The sequence below is a fragment of the Metopolophium dirhodum genome, chromosome 6, assembly GCF_019925205.1.
Source record: "Metopolophium dirhodum isolate CAU chromosome 6, ASM1992520v1, whole genome shotgun sequence".
NCBI lineage: Eukaryota > Metazoa > Arthropoda > Insecta > Hemiptera > Aphididae > Metopolophium > Metopolophium dirhodum.
In genome coordinates, this window is record NC_083565.1 from 28,249,863 (window position 1) to 28,270,441 (window position 20,579).

The 20,579-nt window shown below is 29.2% G+C and overlaps 1 protein-coding gene across 1 annotated transcript; it reads right to left on the reverse strand.

The window, feature by feature from the left end:
- Window positions 1–1,316: 1,316 nt before the first annotated feature.
- Window positions 1,317–7,427, reverse strand: LOC132947628 (uncharacterized). The gene is made up of 6 exons (XM_061017911.1): window positions 7,320–7,427; window positions 3,426–3,619; window positions 3,148–3,330; window positions 2,490–2,783; window positions 1,844–2,085; window positions 1,317–1,484 (listed from the first exon to the last, which is right to left on the reverse strand). The coding sequence occupies exons 2-6, from the start codon at window positions 3,616–3,618 to the stop codon at window positions 1,317–1,319; spliced, it is 1,080 nt and encodes a 359-aa protein (XP_060873894.1). The 5' UTR covers window position 3,619; window positions 7,320–7,427.
- Between the last annotated feature and the right edge of the window lie 13,152 nt (window positions 7,428–20,579).

The following is a 20,579-nucleotide window of genomic DNA, read 5'->3' on the forward strand; positions in this document are numbered from 1 at the left end:
TTGCAAATTCTGAAAACCAAATTGCAAATGTTTGCAAATAATTTGCAAAATGTCGGTACCCACATAGCAAAATAATATTTTCAAAATATTGTTAAAATATAGAAAAACAAAATCAAAATATTTTATTCTATTCATCACAATGTTTTAAAATATTGTGAAAACATATAGAAAACATTTTTTGGCAGGAGAAAAAACGTTTTCACAATATTTTAGCAAAATATTTTTACATTGTTTGATTTATATATTTTCAAAATATATGGGACATAATATTTCTAAAATAATCGAATTCACACATTTTCAAAATATTGCCATAAAATGTTTCTAAAATTGTTTAGAAAAATATTTTTAAAAATGTTTGTAACCAAATGTTTCTTATATAATTAATTAAATATATTTTAAAAATGTTTAGGATCAAATGTTTTTACATTATTCATCCATGATACTTTTAAACTATTTGCAGACAAATAAACTTTAACCAATTAACCAATATTCTAATATGACTTGTATATAACATATCACATATGTATATACTACCTATGTTGTATTATGATGAAAAGAATATATGATAAGGAAGAAGAAATGAGTAGAAGATTTAATTAAGTTCAAAAAAAAAAAATATCATTCAATTATAATTAATCAAAATTGTTACAGACCAATATTGTTAACACCATAAAAAAATTATTTTTCAGTTTTCACCTACTTATTTATACATTTCCCAATCTAATGAAATGTTCTAAAGTATCTTAACGTGTTTAAATATATAAATATAGTGATTTTTAGTAAGAAAAGTATAAATATATTTTATTATTTTAGATACATACATTTGAAACTTGTATCAATAGAAAATATAAAGACAAGATATATAAAAATAATGAAATAATGTGGTTATAGTAGATGAAGTAAATAGAACACAAAACATTGGTAAACCGTAATACTAATACATTAAAGCAGGGTGCAAACCAGCAGTAGCCACATATGTATTATAATATATATTAAGGTAGACAAAAAGTTAATGATACAACCAAGTTGTGTAAATCCCAGTAAACAACTTGCAGTATATTTAATCGTACAATTCAAATAATTGACCAAGTATACATATAGGTATAATATGATCCAATGATGTTAATAATTAAACCCTATAATTTAGTGTAGTAACTATATGTTAACACCATTTAAAGTTAAAAACAATCAAAAGTTCACTCAATAGTATTAATAGTAAATAGATAATATTGTATTGTGTCACTATTTAGTTAACCTTGGTAAAGCTCACTTACAACACTAGTTCTAGACAAATTTTTGTATGTATTTTTATGTTTTTACTTACCAAATATAATACTGCAACTTTGTAAAGTTGAAAATTGATTTTTTCCCTTGAAACCAATGTAAGAGTAATTCATGAGAAATATGTCACTAAACAATGTTTGCATCATTTTGCGGATGGTTTCTGGCAAAGAGTTGCTCAAAAATCGAGATAAAGTTTTGACCTATAAAACATAATTTATTCTATAGAACCGTGTTATGCATTAGTATAATTATGTGATACATATAAGTATTATTTTTAATAAATCTAATTTATTTAATTACCAAGGTGCATTTTATCTAACTTATTTAAATGTTAAATTTTAGCTGAAATTCTTTAATATCTTATATTATTTAAAGAAAATAATTACTGATAGAAAAAAGAAATAATGTAATACAAAAAAATGATTAGGTACCTATACATAAAAGCATTTTAACAATGATTGTATTGAATTATTACATATTAAAAATAATACTTGTGTATATTAGATGTAGCATATCATAATGATTTTTTTATTTATTAACATTTTAATAAACTACATACCACAGAAGATCTGTACAAGGAATCATTAGTTAATTTGTTTTCCATTTGACTAAGATCGAAGTCAGTTTCTATAATATTAATGTCTTCATGAGTGGCAAAAGTTTCAGCAAAACTGTTTGACTTTGCTGAAAGCTTGTCATCAATTTTTTCCAGTAATATTTCAAAAACATCCATACGTTTATGTATACTTTCAACATCATATTTTAGAGTTGTAAGAGATCTTTTTATGAATTTTTTGAAAGCTGAAATAATAAGTACGCAAATCTTATGTTTAATAATAAAAAAATAGTTCTTAAAAAACAGTATAATATAATTATGTATTGAATATTTTTTTTACTTTTATTTTTATAGTATATCAAATACTTAAAATGTATAGATGATATATTCACCCCAAAATGTGGGATCCTTTTATTTATGTTAGTCAATATAGCTTATTATTTTCCAATGTAAGAATAGCTATTCACTAGTGTCTACAAATTATCAGTTCTAAGTAAAATTACTATTATGGTTCCACTGGTTTATAAGAATTACATTTTTTTAAAGTACATTAAATATATGTACTCAATTAAAGAAATAATTTGGTTACTTTAAGTGAACTTTTTCTTCAGTATATTAATCAATAAACAGTAATAATTATAATACATACATTGATCAGTTTCATTTTCTGCAGCAGTTGATGGTGAAATAAATAAGCCATGTTCTGGAATGTGGTTTTCCTGGGTCGATAATGAATGATCATTTTTGTAATACATTTTCATTCTTTTTTGTGCTGATCCAGAAAATTCAGGAATATCAATGGTCTCTAAATCAATTTCCCCATTACCAGTGGTTTCAGTTTCATTTTCAAGAGATTGATTATTTGAATCATGTGACAATGTTGTGTCAGATATATTTCCTGGTCTATAACTTATATCCTTATCAGAATCATCTGCTGTTGATTCTGAAATAAAATACTGTTTAGAAATCACCAATTCTTAAAAATGTTTTAAAGTTATGCTTAGATGAAAGACAAATAAAAGATATATAGATATAAAGATATTATTTTTTATTATAATAATAAAATAAATAATTTTGTTTTCTTATCTTCTTTATATTGTATACCTACTCTTGAATAGATAGAAAGTTAAATTATATTACTTCTATCATTATTATCATTATATTATTAATATATCATCTAATGTTATATTATAGTTATATATTGTATATTGGACAAAAGTTCATACATTGAAGAGATTAAAATAAAATAAATCACCACTAAGACATAACACATAAATTATAAATGCTAAGAAAGTTTCAATACAAACCGTTATCAGACTCTTCTAAGTATATTGGAGGATTTGGTAATTTTGATACAACTGTTTCTGTGGGTATGTTATTTTTGGTTTTTTTGACACTTTTTGTAGCCTTAATAATATGATCTTCATTAGATGACAATTCTGAAGTTACTTGTGCCTTGGTTGCTTTGGATTCAGCTTCTTCAAAGCTAGCTAATAAAATTATAAATTTGCTATTATTATTATCTATATTATATTAAGTATAGATTATTATAGTTTTTTTTGTAATTTTACTAAATAATACTTACCAATGTTGGTCAACATAACCCTTGCCTTATATTTTTTAAAATGTATTTCATCAGGTTTAATCCTACGTTTAATTGTTGTTTTGGTATCCATTCTATTGGTTTTATTAGGCCATTCACATAAACCGTTCTTGAACCAAAAGTTTGGTACAACGTCTACCGTATTATCAGCTTCAAAATTCACAACAGTCCACATACTATAAAATGAAAGATTTTAAAATAAGTCCATTTTTTTAAAAAGATATTTAATAATAAAGAAATATATACAGCATACATTCAATATAGAAATAATGAATACCGAGATGAATATTTATATTAAAATAAATTTTATACCACATAATACTTGTATAATATATCTAAATATATGATAAAATAATTTAAATGAGTACTAATATTTGTTAATATTTAAATTATAATAATTATTTCAATTTTATTTATCATACATTATAAGTTATAACTATATTAATTATGCAGAATAGACATTGTTATATTTTGTTGGTTTTCAAATTCAAAGAACAATAATTTATTTTTTATATCTGATATTTTCCACTCTTTTGTATTTTCCGAAAGATTCTTGACCAGAAAAATGTCGATTTTAGATGATTGCAGCGGAGTTTCAAATAAGTCGTCCTTGATCAAGTACCTTCGTCCAGTAATAGCCTCTAAATTATGATCGTTTGATTTAATAATTGAATCAATTTGAACCACATCACCTTCTTTGGTTAAAATATAGCAATCAGGCTTTTTTGAAGTCAAATTTAGTTTGTTTTTAGTTTCATTTTGATCATTGGTATTACTAGGGGATTGTTCTTCGTACCGTTTCACAACTTGTTGTAGCGGTTTATCATGCTTACGAAGCATTCTTTTAAGATTCTTCATATAGTTCTCAAACGGGAAAGTACTGCAGTTGTCCAATGGTCCATATCTTTTATAGTCTTCAGTTAAGTGTAATAACCCGTGTACATTGTGAGAAACTAAGTGTGATCCATATAACTGCTCAAATGTTTTGACAAAATGGTCTAGTAACTTTTGAGCATAGTTAACAAATTTTTTATGATTGGGGCTTAAAAGAATTCTCATACTGATAGAAAGTATTAAAAAGTTTTGATAACAATCATCAGCTAACACATTTTTTAACACAACCATACCAGTATATAGTAAAAACTGACGAAGCTCAGTTGCTTTCCAGCGGTTTATTTCTACAAGAGCTCGTGGTTTGCGAGAGAAATCTTTTGTTATACTGTTTATCTTGATATTATTAAGTGCATTGTTTATTTGATTTATTTTCCAGCTAGGTATTCGTACATTCATGGGTCCTTTAGTATTACCCATCCATAAATTAATTAATTTACGCATAACACCTAGGCACACTAAATGCATATAATCCATGGAAAATGATTGAACTATATCTACATTTGAAATTGAACAAATACTTGAAGTTGTAATGGATGTATGATGTTCTTCATGTTTCATTTGTTCATAGTCATCATGTGTTCTAATAGTGCTACCATTTTCTAAGTAAGGAAAACAAACACGGCTTTGTTGATATTCACCTTCAATTGTACAGCGTGTACAAGAAAAAAACCCTGAATGACTTTTAACTTTCATGAGGAAGGCCTTCGCAGGTGCATCACAACATATCACTTCTATAATAACATTTTTCTTTATATTATTAATATAAATACCATCAGATGTAAGGAAAACAGCTTCTGAAACAAAATCTTTTAAAAAGTCATCACTATTCTGTGGTTTCTGATGACCGTGATATATTCCAACAGGAAAGACATGTTCATGATGAGGAACTATGTAAGCTAATATGGGCCAAAATTGGCTTGAACTGCTTTTCGATAAAGGCAATCCGTCAACTCCCACAGCTAGTTTAATAACATCAGACAAAGACAGAATAGATGAATATTTTATTATACCAGCACTTAAACCAAAATGATAGTAATAACCTCCTGGCTCTACATTTCTTAGATTTGTTATTTTTGTAGATTTACACTGAAGTAATGTACGAGAATCTTTTGGTAAAAACGAAAGACCAGCATCATATTTAAGCACTTTAAGCAGAGCATTAAGAGCATTTTGTGGAATATTGAAATCAGTAGCCCACTTCCTAAGACTTTCATTAACATTATCTTGTAGTTTAGAATTTGTATTTTCAATAGAATTAATAAGTGTGGATTGGGTTGATCCAATGACTTCCAAAATGTTTTCCTCGCAAGCAGGTATAAGAGGTTGTCGTTGAAAGTTATTATGACTAATTTTTGAAGGTTCAATGGAATTCAAAACAAAAGTATCGGTCGCATTTTGTGTACTCAATTCATTATCATCATCATCAGAACTTTCTAAAGCAAGCAATTCATTGTTGATTCGTCTGCGTTTTGTTCTATAGCTTGACGAATTAAACATTTTCAACTGAAAAAATTTATTTTTCCTTTTTTCTAGTTAATTATAAGTGTAATTTTAACTACATTACAATAGTTTATGTATAACAACAGGATTATTCATGTTTATTATTGTATACAAATCTGATAATGTATAAAGATACATTATAGTATACATTCAAATAGGTTAAATTGTAAAATGTAGTTCAAATTAAAAATACATAATTCCAACCGAATATATATAGTATAGTTTAATAAACTTATAAAGTTGATAATTAGAGGTATTTTGTATATACTACTTACAGAGTAATACAGATTTAATACATTTAAAATTATGTTTAAATACTAAATAGTAAATACCTGCATAAAGTTTTATCTTACCTATAGTTAATATTTTAACTAAACAAAGTACAGAAAATAATGCTAAATTTCAATAAGTAAATACAAAATACAAAATACTAAAAATATTTATAAAAAAATTAAACTATAGAAATAGAATTATATAATACATCCAATAAGTGTCAGTATAACAGTCTGCATCTATTTACATGGATTGTAATTTCACAGTCGACTGGTGTAAAAAATATTAAGTATTTACTTTAATTATTTTGTTACTTAAAATACTAATTACATTAAATAAAATTAGTGTTTAAATACAATATACAAAATACTTAAGAAGAACACCCAGTAAAAACTTAATACAATATACAATTATAGGTAGGTATTTGAAATATTGCCCACCTCTTGTTATTTAATAACAAAATCATTAACCACTGTAACTAAAAAATGAAATACTAGACTATAATAAACTTATAATAATATTATACTATAATACAATTATAGGTAGGTATATTAGTTATTATTTATTATTTATTAGGTTAACTTTATCAAGAATTAAATCTAATGTAGAATCTCCAATTATCTTTTAGTTTTAAGTCTATATAATGAACATTTCTTAACATATTTTAAATAAACCCACCTACTTAATTCTAGTATAATAGTAATATTACAATTGAAAAATTAAAACAAGACTTAATTGTACCAAATAATATAAGATTAATATAATTATTTGTATGCATGATATTATTATATATGAAATAGAAATAAACAACAGAGATATGAAGCGTAACGTAGACAATTTTTAACGGTTATTCATACTCACATAGTCACATATATAATATTATATATATCAATACATCTAGGTGTTAAGCCCAGTTTAGCCCAAGAAACTTTAATTTTTTCGGAAACATGCTTCTGACACAGTCAACGACAATGTCAAAAACACATGTTTCCAGCAAATTTTTCTTTCGTCTGGACGGGGCTTTAGAGGCAAAACATAATTTCAGGTTTAAACCTTTAATGTTTACAACCTTAAATGAGCCTCTGCTCACAAGTAATATAAGGTATTTTAATATCAAATTTAAAACACAGTATAAAAGAAATCCTAGCTACGCTCCTGATTGTTTATACTTAATGTATATATTATAATTAATTAAAGTAACATACATACCTTGCAATGTAGAATAGCACTCGAAAGTCAAAATTGAAATTATTTTCTATAGTGAGGACTTAAGAGTGGCGAGGACTGAGAAAGTGAGAACAGAAGAGTGAGCGAGTGGTGAATGACTATGATAGTGAATTGTGTAATAATGTTAGTAGGAGCTGACGACGAGACGCGCAGCGGCTATTGTGTTTTTTGTTTTTAGCGAATAACGGCGGCACGAAATTGATGAAAATGGAAAAACCCACTTCAAATTATTTTGTCATCACTGTTATCAGTTCTGTTTAATTTTTTTTTTATAATATTTTAACGTTTTTTGAAAATGTTACTCTTTTTACACCATTTTTCACCTCTGTTACTACTTTATTCGAGTAGTTAATTTGTTTTTAAAGCCGCCGATATGCAATATAATATATGTATATACATATTATGTATGCGAAATCGGTTCATAGCCTTCCCAATCGCTTCAATTCTAGACGTCGGCCGTCGATCGTTATTATCGTTTTTTTGTGATTCTCGATTCATTTTGTCTTTTCAAACACTTCAAAATCGCGTTTACAAACCGATCGTATTCGAATCAATCGATTCTTCGTATAATGGTGTCATTCGTTTCTAGTTTCGACGCACAACATGAATTTAATACTGATATACCTACCTAATGTTTTTTGTTTGTTTTTGATTCAATAAATAATGCATTATATTATTGTACGTATTGTTTTGTCCTTGATAGCCAAACCTTTATTCATAATATATTTAAGCTCAAGTCAAAGTTTATTGACAGTGTTCGAATACTCTTACAGATAGTATATAACAATACTTTTTATGATATATTTGAGGTAATTAAATAGGTAGCTACTCAGTAAATGAATTACTTTTAGTTCTAATATGAGTAATTCTAGCCATAATACTGATGATGAAAGTGCAGCGGTACCGCATATAATGCATCTCTTTCGACTATTTATCTGCTAAATTGTTGTTTACCATATGGTCTAATTACTCCAAATATTTTAAAGTGCTACGAATAATAGACGATAAGTTTTTTTTACAAAATCAGAAACCTACTTTAAAAACCAAAAGTATTTGAAAAGGATTCCAAATACATTTTCAAAGTATTTGAGTAGTATTTGAAATACTATACAATTAAAGTATTTGAGTAGTACCTTAAATACTTAAAAAAAAATGTATTTAAGTATTTACTCAAATACTTTTTAAAAGTATTCTTTACAGGACTGTATATATTATGGGTACCTTTATATGTATTATCAATTTATTGTCAATTATTTATTTATGCCTATTAAAATTAATTAATTTAGTGTATTAACTCTTGTTTTTGGATACAAATTGAATTACATTTATTATAATTCCTATCCAACTGTAAATGTGTAGAAGCCATTACCCCAACATTTTTAATATTAAATAAGTGCACTTATTTTTCGATAATGGTAAACATTAAAATTATAGTATGATATTATATATTTAATTACCTATATGGCTATAATAGTTATTCATGTATGATGTAATTATCATTTTATACAAATAATGGATTCATTCTATACATTTCAAATGCTAGTTTGTATATCAATAAAATACAGTCTTAAAGATGTATATTATTAACAATATTCATTATTTAGACTTTAAATAACTGTCTCTTTTAGACTTATTTTGGAACGTAAAAATAATATAATCTATTAAACATTAAAAACCGATATATTTCGATCTAACAAGTGATATCTAATAAACATTGACATGTTTGCTGGGATATACATAGGTATTCATTTTTTTAAGTTCAGGTGAAAACTATTAAATACATTAAACGAAGATTTATAAAAAATACTTCGTTGCATAATGAAAGTTGATGAACAGCGTAATAGTATTTAAATGTTATATTGATAATCATATTATTGTTATGTGAATATGCCAAAATTGATATAGGTATAATTAATACGCTCAGAAATTCTGGAAACTCGCACAAACATATTGGCTCAGTTTATCACATTCGTTGTAAATAGTAAATGTTATAATAATGATATAATATATTTAAAATAAAACGTGACTGACTATAGCTGACTATTACCAGTGACCGATTATCTATACCTACGCATAACTCAAGCCACTAGATGGACCAGCTAAAATTTGGCGTAAGTACATCTGCCTTATATTAATATACCTAATATAATTATGACGTAGGCATCCGCCGAGAAAGGATTTTTGAAAATTCAACCACTAAAATGGTATAATTATAGAGGAAAAACAACATTTTGGCAAAGGGACAGCCGCGCCGTTATAGGGATGTCTAGTACTAGTATGTCATGTACTCATATATATCTAATGTATGTTTATCAAAATATCAAATATGAATACGGCGATAAATGGAAATATAAATATTGTGAGTTTTCAAGTATAATAATAATATAATATGATGACCGTATATTTTGAAGATATTTGATGAAAAATAATATTATAATATTTGATACAAATCGTTTTAAATAGGTTTTAATAATATTTGATTTCAAATAATTGGTGACCAAATATTTTGAAGATATTTGATGAAAAATAATATTATAATATATGATACAAATCGTTTTGAAAAGATTTTAATAATATTTGATTTCAAATATTTGGTGACCACATATTTTGAAGCTAATTCAACAATATTTGCATTCAAATATTTGACAGGACACCTTCTAAAAATATTTTGAAAATATTAATATATTCAATTTGCTATGTGGGTAGCGATTTGAAGTTCGTAGCTCAAAAGGGGGGGGGGCTGCGTGAAGTTGGCCCCCCCCATCTTATTTTTTTTATTCCGGGCAGGGCATTTATTTGCAAATTCTGAAAACCAATATGCAAATATTTGCAAATTATTTGCAAAATGATAACATAACTTTGAAAGAAATTGGTCATGGTGGGGGTCCAACTTCACGCACATACAAATAACACATAAAAACACATTTGGTAATTTAAAATGTATCATATTATATTATGTGGTTAAATAGAAGTACTTATAGTTAATTATTTCAATTATTTAGGTATATGTGATGATTATAGGTGTCTAAATTCTAAATATTTAAAGATTAGGTTAGGTTGAAATCCATAGTGTGAAAATATTATGTAATCACAGATTTCTATATAGTATTAGATAGCGAACTCCCGTCATTAATTATAAATATATGAATATGATTCATTTTGGATTGTATTTTATTATTTCTAAACCTGTAGATTAAAAAAAACAAAAAATTGTGACGTCCAACGCAAACCAATATTATTATAATTTATTTGTACTAGCAGGTACCGTAGGAGCACGACAAGCGACGAGATTGAGAAGGCATACCATCCCGCGCGCCTCAGTCACCGCCGATCCAATACTGCACCACCGTACCGGCAGTCGCACACACGCTCCCCTCCTAATACCCACGGCTCAGAGTACCGGCCACTCATGTTAGCTGTACGTATGTGACCCCCTCCCTCACCTGTCGTTTTTCCGTGCCACCCAAGATCGTAAAGTACTGACCGACACCAGCAAAAGCCAGCACTAACTTTTTTCCCGTCTCAGCTCCCGGTACCATGAGCGAGTAGCAAGCGTTTTGCTGATGCGCCGAAGGGCGGCACAGGACACACACTATACTGGTAACGTTTTTTGGTACATCATTATTATTATTCTCACCGTGGCCGGTACTTTTAGGGTATTATTACTATACTATTATATTATTATTATTATACTTATGTAATAATGTATTATTGTTGTCCTCCCGCCGGTAAACCGCTCCGTCAGAGCCGTGTGGTGAGTAATGTTTATATTTTATTTGGTAAAATACATTATTATTATTAAAATGCATTATTATTATTATTTTTATAATTTACTTTGACCGAGTTTTATGCCTTCAGCTTTCTCGGCACCAACTTAAATCCTAAATTTGTTCAAATAAACGTATATATATATATTTTCCCACCAAATTGAAGTGTTATTATTTCACCGTCGGTCACCTTTACTATTGGGTCAAATGTATTCCAGTTCTTAGATATTAAAAAAAATCCACGGCACTCCGGCTTTCGGGTCTCGGTCCGTGGTTGGCAACCGTGAAATGTTCGAGGCGGCCACATGACTCTCGAGAACATGATAAATATGATCGAGCAGTCACAAAATATTTTATATAAATCATTTTACATTTACAATTTTATTTAACCATTTTTTTTACCAAAAACGATGTTATTCCTAATACATTTTGTATAAAAAATGAATGTTTTTCCAACCGACCAAATGTCGAACGTTCACAGCTGAGCTTTACTTGTAACAATGTAAATTGTATAGGAGTTTCTTATTTAGTGTAGTATAGAAGTTTGGGTATGTAATATACTAATATAATAATAATATATTATATTATTTAACAGAAAACTGAAGAATGATCAGTACCGATTGCTATAAGGATACATAGAACTATAGAACTTGCGGACGATAAGTATTACGTCATCACATGTGGCAAATCAGGATTCAAGAATTCCAAGTAAATAATGCTTTTTTGCTTTTTTGGTAAGTAACTACTTTCATGTTTTCAGTACCTACTAAAGAGGATTTCCGATAAACGATTTGTATACACTGTTCAAATCAAATCGTATATATTTATGTAATAAATTACACGCTTCAATAATAATCAAATTCAATATTTACTCTCAATTTGTGGTTTATTAAATAATAAATACACATATTATAGTTTATTAATATTTCAACATTTTGCTTGATTCAATGAAGTGGAACCACGCCTATCAGACATAAATGGTTTAAAAAAAAATAAAAATCATATTTACTCAAGCCTAGGTATATCTATCGCATTGTGTATTTACTGGTGTAAATAATATCCGCGACCATAAGATATTAAATATAAATAATTTATTTTTTCATGTCCCATACAACAGGTGCCTATATGCAATACGCGTTAAGAACTGTTTTGCGTTCAACAAGAGGAACAACAGCATCAACCTCATCAATGAGCTCGGGTAAGTGAACCCTGACGATACTGCACATTGTCGGCTACAAAAGATCTCCCGCAGTATACCGCGTGTAACACAATTATGTGGCTTTTCTAGTTACAACTTCCAAAGACTCTGAAATTAGTGGTTTGAACCGTGATTGTTTTTTAACTCGCTTACGTCTGCTCGAGCGTTTCTGAGAATATGGCGTTCGATGGGATTTTCTTTTGTACTTGGCTATTATTTAGATTTGTCAATAACCACGATGGTCTGAGAGAGTGCTGCAATATAATATGACTCTTCTGACTTCTCAAAACAGACGGTCTCGTAATACATTGTCAACGATTAAATAGTTAATAATGGCTGACGATATCAAACCGGAAACGTTTTCACGTCGTGTAAAATCCATTAGTTTTTTTTTTTAATAATACATAGTTAGCCGCAGCTTCTAGCCAATTTTCATTAGACAGTAGCCGCGATTTGATTGTTGTAGCTACACTTGGCAATGTACACAATGTGTACCTACCATGCGTCTGAATTTCCCGTGTTCCATAGCAATTTCGAGACTTTGACATCCATCGCTTCGAATGAAACACTTTCTATTTTTCCACGTGGCACGGGGGTGGGGGGAGAAAAAATCCAATTGAATGTTTATATTTGAATATATAATGATATCGTAATGATGCACCTGTTAATAATTATTATTGTTGTACGCTGCAGTTGCCCGGCCAACACGAACGCCATCACGCCGTTCAAGTACGATTCGACATCGGGGTACGCGGACGCGGCTCTGGCTTCGATGTTCCGGTTCCCGGACAGCCCGAAACTGTACTTCCAGTGCGACATCGAGGTGTGTCGGGGCGCGTGCGCGGAACCCAATTGCGACGGCGTTTTATGTAACATTAATATTTTTATTAATCTCGTTTGGCAATATATATTTTTAAATTTTCACACTCCAATTTAAACTACGTAGTTTCGATGGTACACCACCTAATATCGATTGTACATCGACTCCTAACCTTGATGATACTGATGTATATTTAAATAAAATGCAATACGAGGATGAAATAAATGTAGCTGACTCTTTTGACAGTTTTACGCTATTTAGTTCGAGGTACCAATAAACCTATATTAAAAACATTGTAACTATAATACTATAATATTGATAAATGATAATATTGATCATGCATTTTAATGTTTGTATAGTGATACTGTAACTGCAGATAATATTGATGCTCATCATTTAAGCGTAATTTCAAACACTACATCTGACACAATTGTTTGTATGTATAACGTTATTTATTTTTGGTCTTGCCCATCTAACTTACTTATAATGTATATTTATATTTAGGAATTTAGTAGGCAGACGAATAGTGGATATAGCTTATATTTTTGAATAAATAAAAAAAAGTCGTCATAGTGGTGGTACTGATTGTTCATTTTTAGATATGATATTTAAATCAGAAATTAGAAACGGGTATACTTCAAGTTTTTAATTTCAATGTCAAATTTGTAGTATTCAGAAAATCCAAAAGAATCATACATACCGATTAACAAATCTTTAGTTAATGGTAGTATCGCTGCAGGTATGTTAATGAATGGTTTATACATTATACTAATATAAACGAGGATATTTTATTTATTTATTTTATATCTAAAACAATTTGATAGTAAATCGTTTTTTACGCGTGAATTTATAAATTTTTAAATTTAGACGCTCGTAATCATAGTGAATATTTGAATTTCAAACGCTTATAAAAAAAATTGAGTCTATATGTATTTTGATAATTTTTGAATCACTCATAGATTAATTTATGTGGACATTTTATTCAATGTCCCCAAGTATTTTGACTCAGCCAAAAAATCTTTATCGACATTTATATAAAAAATTAAAAAATCTTAATATAATTATGAAAGTGATATGGTTTTAATATTTATTTAAAATGTAAGTAAATGTATGATTAGTTATAATAAAAACTGTCTAATACAAATTATATGTGGTATAGGCATATTATACAAAATTATACGTAAAATATACTCAACACAATTACCTACAAGAAAACTAATATTTAGATAAGTATTTGGAAATACCATAGGTATATTTCAAAATCATGATAATATTAGATGGGACAAATATGCATTAGGTAAACGGCAGTCTCGCCATGCCGTCGTGTTGCTTTTCGAGACGAATCAAAACTTTACTATAGTTAAGAAGTACCCATGTACAACAACACTTTTATTCAGGGCCGGCTAAATCGAAATAGTGCACTAGACAAAATCAAATTTTGCCGCCCCTAATAAGTAATAATATAATAGGTATTATCAGTGTTTTGAAAATGCAGTTTTCTTACTAAAATGCCAACCTAGGCGTGGACCTATGTCGCTTACCTTTTGAGCCAGGCCTGCTTTTATTATTCTTTTTCAACAAATCACTCGAAACTTCGAATATGGCCAAGGACGCAGTGTTAAAAATCGATCAAATTCATTAAAAATATAAACGTCGTTCATACGTTCACGTTCATATTTAGTGAACGATAAGCGAACGTCACTCGTTTTTTTCAAATAGAACGTGAATGTGAACAACGTTTATATTTTTAATGAATTTGATCAATTTTTAAGACGTTCAATTTATCTATCATTTAATACATTTTTCTATGTATATTATGTATAAAATATATTATAATAATAATATTTTCCCTTTCTCTAGGCACAGTTCCCTAATATTTTCTTAATTGTATCACTAGGAAATCCTTATCTGATATAATATTCCTATTTCAGATACTTTATAAATTGTATATGCTCTAAAGTCTAAACTGTATTTTTGGGTCGAGTCGTATATGTATTATGTTTATGAGTTTTTATATTGACTGCAGGCAAACGATTCATAAAAAAAAGAATTAAATTAACGACCCTTTGAACACACAAATTTTTTTTAAGAACGTGAACGTGAACGCGTTATTTTGAAAAAAACACGAACGTGAACGTGAACGAGTTCCTTTTTTAAGGATTGAACGTGAACGAATTCATTTTTTTAGTGAACGTTCCAAACACTGCAAGGACGGGATGACATTATGACAACAACAACACCCTGCATCGGTGTCTTTGATCCACCTTCTAGTCTCTACTCTCTACCATGTATCCATAAACTAAGAGAGATTCTGTCCATAGCATAATCAGAATTAGTCTAGCTAACACACTTGTAGGACTTAGTTGGTCGTGGAGCAAGTCGTTGCCACCTGCCAGCTTAAGTCGATTCGACGATTCCCAGCATTTATAAACAGTGCAACTAATATTTGTCGGCAGAGACTTTTCGCTCTGCCCTCGAATTTATTTTATTTTAATAAGTATTAATAAATAAAACCTTATAATATTTCAAACTTTTGTCTCCTTTGACTCATTTAAATCTCTCCTTCGTCTCGACCTGATCCACATTGCCAATACCAACCATCTGCACAAAGTAGAACTCAAACTTTAAAACTTCAAAATTTAAAACTAACAACTGTTACCTACCTACAACATACCTACCTAAAAAAATTAATAAAAATAATATGAGAATAATTAAAGCATATTAAGTAGAGCACAAATGTATACTATAGCCTATATTATATAATACCAAGTACCTACCTACCTACCTATTTAATATCATAGAAATATATAAATTACAAAAATTAGTGCAAATACTTAATTTACTACAAAAGTCAATATACCTAAAATTAATATGATAATTTATTTAACTCATTGAATGATGAATTAAATAAACCAATATTACAGATAGAATTACCAACCAACATAAGTGTATTCACAGGTGAGTGCATATTGTATTGCACTAAAACCAAAAAAAGAATAAGATAAGTATTTATTCATAGAATTAAATGAATTAATTATAAAATTGAAATGCTCTATTAGTTCTGGGAATCAATGTGATTATTGAGTTAATAATATTAATGATATTAAAAAAATTGCTTATATGATCATGCAGGCCCGATTGCAGGGTTTGATCCCCATTTATAGCTTAAATATCATAAAAAAGCTTTTGAACAGAACTTAAATACTGATATTGAGAGATACTATCCGAATGCCAAACTAAAGAGGCATAGGAACAATACAGAACTTTTAAGGCTGATTCATTATTAAAATCTGTACACATTCGTTTTATTAAACCTAATTTCGTATACGATTTATTTTTTATGGTATCAACATGATATTTAAAAGAAAGTTTGGAGTAAAAAATAACACATAAGTCATTAATTACATTTTACGAGGCCAGTTTATACTATCAAGGTAGTTGGAAATTCATGTGTTTATATGAATTAATAAGAAAGTGGCTGGTTAGTAAATGTAATTCAATATAGCTACATAGAAGCGTCGTATTTTCGGGATGGGATTGGGGGACCCTTGATGATTTTTTTCCAGGTATAACCATCATTTTAGTGTATTTATCGGTAGTATTTCCATTTTTATAAATATAAAAAAAGAGTAAGAAAACATTTTTTTGAAGGAAGGTTGGACAATTGTTTAAACTGAAACTCTTCCTACTATTAAAATATTTGTAAAAGTAATTTACGTTCAAAAAATGTTCGTAGGTTGACAACTTGGAGAGAACACATGTTATGAGGTATGAGAATAATACTTTTTGAACCAGGCGCGGCTCCGTCCAGATGAAATCAATATTGGTTTCGAATTTCGATAGGCCTCCGTGATGTACGCGTACCTACACGTCAAATAAACAGTCAAATTGTCGTTAAACGCTTGTTCTGTCGTTGACAAAAATAATTATTGATGGAGGCCTATCGATGCTAGGAATTATTTATAATTGAACATTCTTATCATGTAAAACAATACCGTTGAAAGATAAAAATGTTATCACATGATTAATGGAAAATCTAGTTTTATAGAATGATATTTTTTTGAATACAATTGTATGGAAAAAACTTCAACCAGAAAAAACAATTTTCGAACCAATTATGGAATGGAACATAATATTATATTTATTGGAAACTTAAATTTTGGAACACTATTTTAACTGTTTCTTAGGTGGAATTATTTCATTATGGAATTGTATACTTCATTAGGTATTGTAAAAAAAAATTTAAAAAATTGCATATTGATTGAAGCATAATAATAGGTATTTTTGCATATTTTTCTAATTTTTCAGATAATATAAGGATAATATTCGTAGTTTTTTTTATAGAATATTAGCATCATATTTTAGATGTTTTAGGAGATTATAAATCCGGACTTTAAGTCTAACATGGATTCGTATATTGTATAGTCCTGCAGTTAACATATAGATGGTTGCAGGATTGGGCAAGTTCCTAAATTTATTGTAACTCGTTACAAAAATATATACCAACCATAATCGTACAAACATTGAATATCCCCACTGGCCAGATTATAATTGTGAAAACCAAAATGAACTAATTACCTATAACCACTTATGAATTATTAAAGCACAAAAAGAACAACGTAACTTGTAACTTCCATATAAAGTTATAGGAAAATTTGTGACTAGTTACAAGTTACAAGTTAAATTTAAAATGAGTAACTTGTTACAATTTACAAAAGTTACCAAGTTGCATAATATAGTTACAATATACATAATATGTATTTCCAATTTACTCATAATAATACGTGTTTCACATGAATTATTAATTTTCAAAACTATGCAGATTCCAAATAACGTGTTTTTGTTTATCCAATTTCTCAACTGTATTTGTTCCTAAGAATTATTATTTTATTTATTAATTTTCCAAACATAGACAGTTCCTAATCGTATTTTTTCTACATATAATTTTAAATAATAAATATCATTAATATGCAATTTTCAATTTTCTCCAGCCAGATATTAACGTTTCTAAAAAAAATGTTATGGAATCGATGGTGCTCCTGTAAAATTCCATTCTAAATAATAAATATGAAATTGCCTATATCAAACCCCTTAACATGAGGGTATGAAGCGGCTAAGAGTAATAGGAGACTTACCTATAGACTAATAGACTACGTTTATCGCGAATTAGGATTTACGTGCGTATTTTTTTTCCTGGGAAATACGGTCCGAGAGAATACGGTCCGGGAGTATACTTTCCAGATTTATACGGTCCGTGACAATACAGTCCGCATATTTTGAAATTCCGCGATTATACGGTCCGGCATAATACGGTTCGAACAATATTTTATTCCGCATTTCTACGGTCCGCGACTATACGGTGTACGTAATTTTTTTTCCGCGAGAATACGGTCCGGGATTATACTTTCCAGATTTATACGGTCCGTGACAATACGGTCCGCCAGTTTACATTCCGGAATTCTACAGTCCGTGAAAATACTTTCCGAGCTTAAACATGCGTCCTATAAAACGAAACCAAACATACGATTATAATATATCTTTCTTATTATTAACATAATATGATACATATATTTATATGAATGTTTTTTTTTAGATACCCTTGTCCATTAGAACATCTTCATAAAATTTTGAAAATAAGGTATATCTTCTTTTCCAAAGTTTGAATGTGCTTGGTCTATCGGCATTATAAAAAAAACATTCTTTAATTTTTGCTTTTTAATCATTATACCTATAGGTAAATGGATGAACTTTCAACACGGTCCGGTATCGGAGCGACATCCGATGACCTACGTCTGCAGTGTTGTCCAAGACCTGGACAATCGGACCTTCAGCGAAAGACTTCTGCGGTGTCTACTTTTCCGGTTGGCTAGAGGTTCCTAGTAACTCCACCATGGAAAACATGCCGCTTCCGATCGACTGAGCGGTGAACCAAATGACTACGGCGAGCGTCGAGGTCGCTCGTCTCACGAAACGCGACACCATTTCACCGTCGACCGTGCCGGCGGCTCCTGGGAAAAACTTTTCCAACGCACGTTGGACTGCGGAACTCCTTACCACGTGGGTGATGAACATCGCGAGTCCTGAGCACAATATGCAGAGTAACAGTCCTAATCTGAACAATTAATAATAGATCACAACAAAAAATAAAAGAATAGGTACTCTATAGAGAAAAAAAAACAGAAATATTGTGGATATGTGAAGAGCAAGACTCGGTGTTATATTATATACGTACATAATTAATTTGTCCCGTCTCAATATTTATTATCCACAAAAAATCAGAAACATCAAACAACTACTGTCTTATGAACAGTTATGATTACTAAATATAATTAAAAATTATATAATATACCAAACTACTGTGTAGGACTTTACTATTATATTATATTATTATTCTCATAATAAATGTATGTGACAATGCTATTTTGCAGAGGTGAATTATATTTAGATACCTGTTTTGTTATAAAAATAATAATAAAGATAATATTATTTTCAAAAAGTAGGGCGTTACAAATAACGTTACTTTTTTCTAAAAATAGTTACAACATTTGTCCATAACGACTAATAAGTAGTACCTAGGTACATTATTAATGACTTAGTGAACACATGAACAAATTGTATAAGTATTAATTCCTGGGATTTTTATAACAATATTGTTGATTACCTATTATTTATTATAAAAACAATCAGAATCGTAAAAAAATTTGATTTATTTTTAATTTTATCAAATATCCTAGCCTTTTGTTTTTGTCATACATTATACATTCATAACTTATTTTAATAACGCGGAAAGATAACATGCGTTACTCCATAGAAATTACTTTTAAAAAGTATCGTGTTCCGTCGCCGTTCAGTCTTATAGATTTTCCTCTTGCAATTCTTGTTTGCGGGGGAGTTTCCTTGAAAATGGTAATGAGTATGAATGTTCATCGATTCGTATTTGTATAGTACGATTTTTAAAATCAATAAGAGCTTTATATTCGTTGAGTATATTTGCCCCGATGATTCCGCGTTCATTTAGTCCTTCTACTTGAACGAAGTTGGCAAAGACTGCTGCCTCCCCAAACTGAAATCTGCAAAATATTTGAATTGATGTCTTGCAAATTTCTTTTCCTACGGCATTACTGATTTTGACTCCTGTTAATGGAAATTGTGGCATGGTCGCGTCTTCCTTAGTAACTATATCCACTATTTCTTTTGTAAGAGCGCTTATCGTGGCTCTGGTGTCCACTAATAGCTCTACTTCTTCTCCTTCTATGGCACAGCGAATGTATGGACTGTATGACCCTCCATTACTTTCAATTTGGTTGATTGTCAGTGGTATGTTGTCACTGTGATCATTCTCGGCTGAGGTGACGACTTGATTAATTTGTTGATTACTTTTCCAGGGTGGGTGTTGGTTATTTTGATTATCGTTTCATCTATTATTTTGTGGTGGAATGTTGTATCTTTGGTATGGC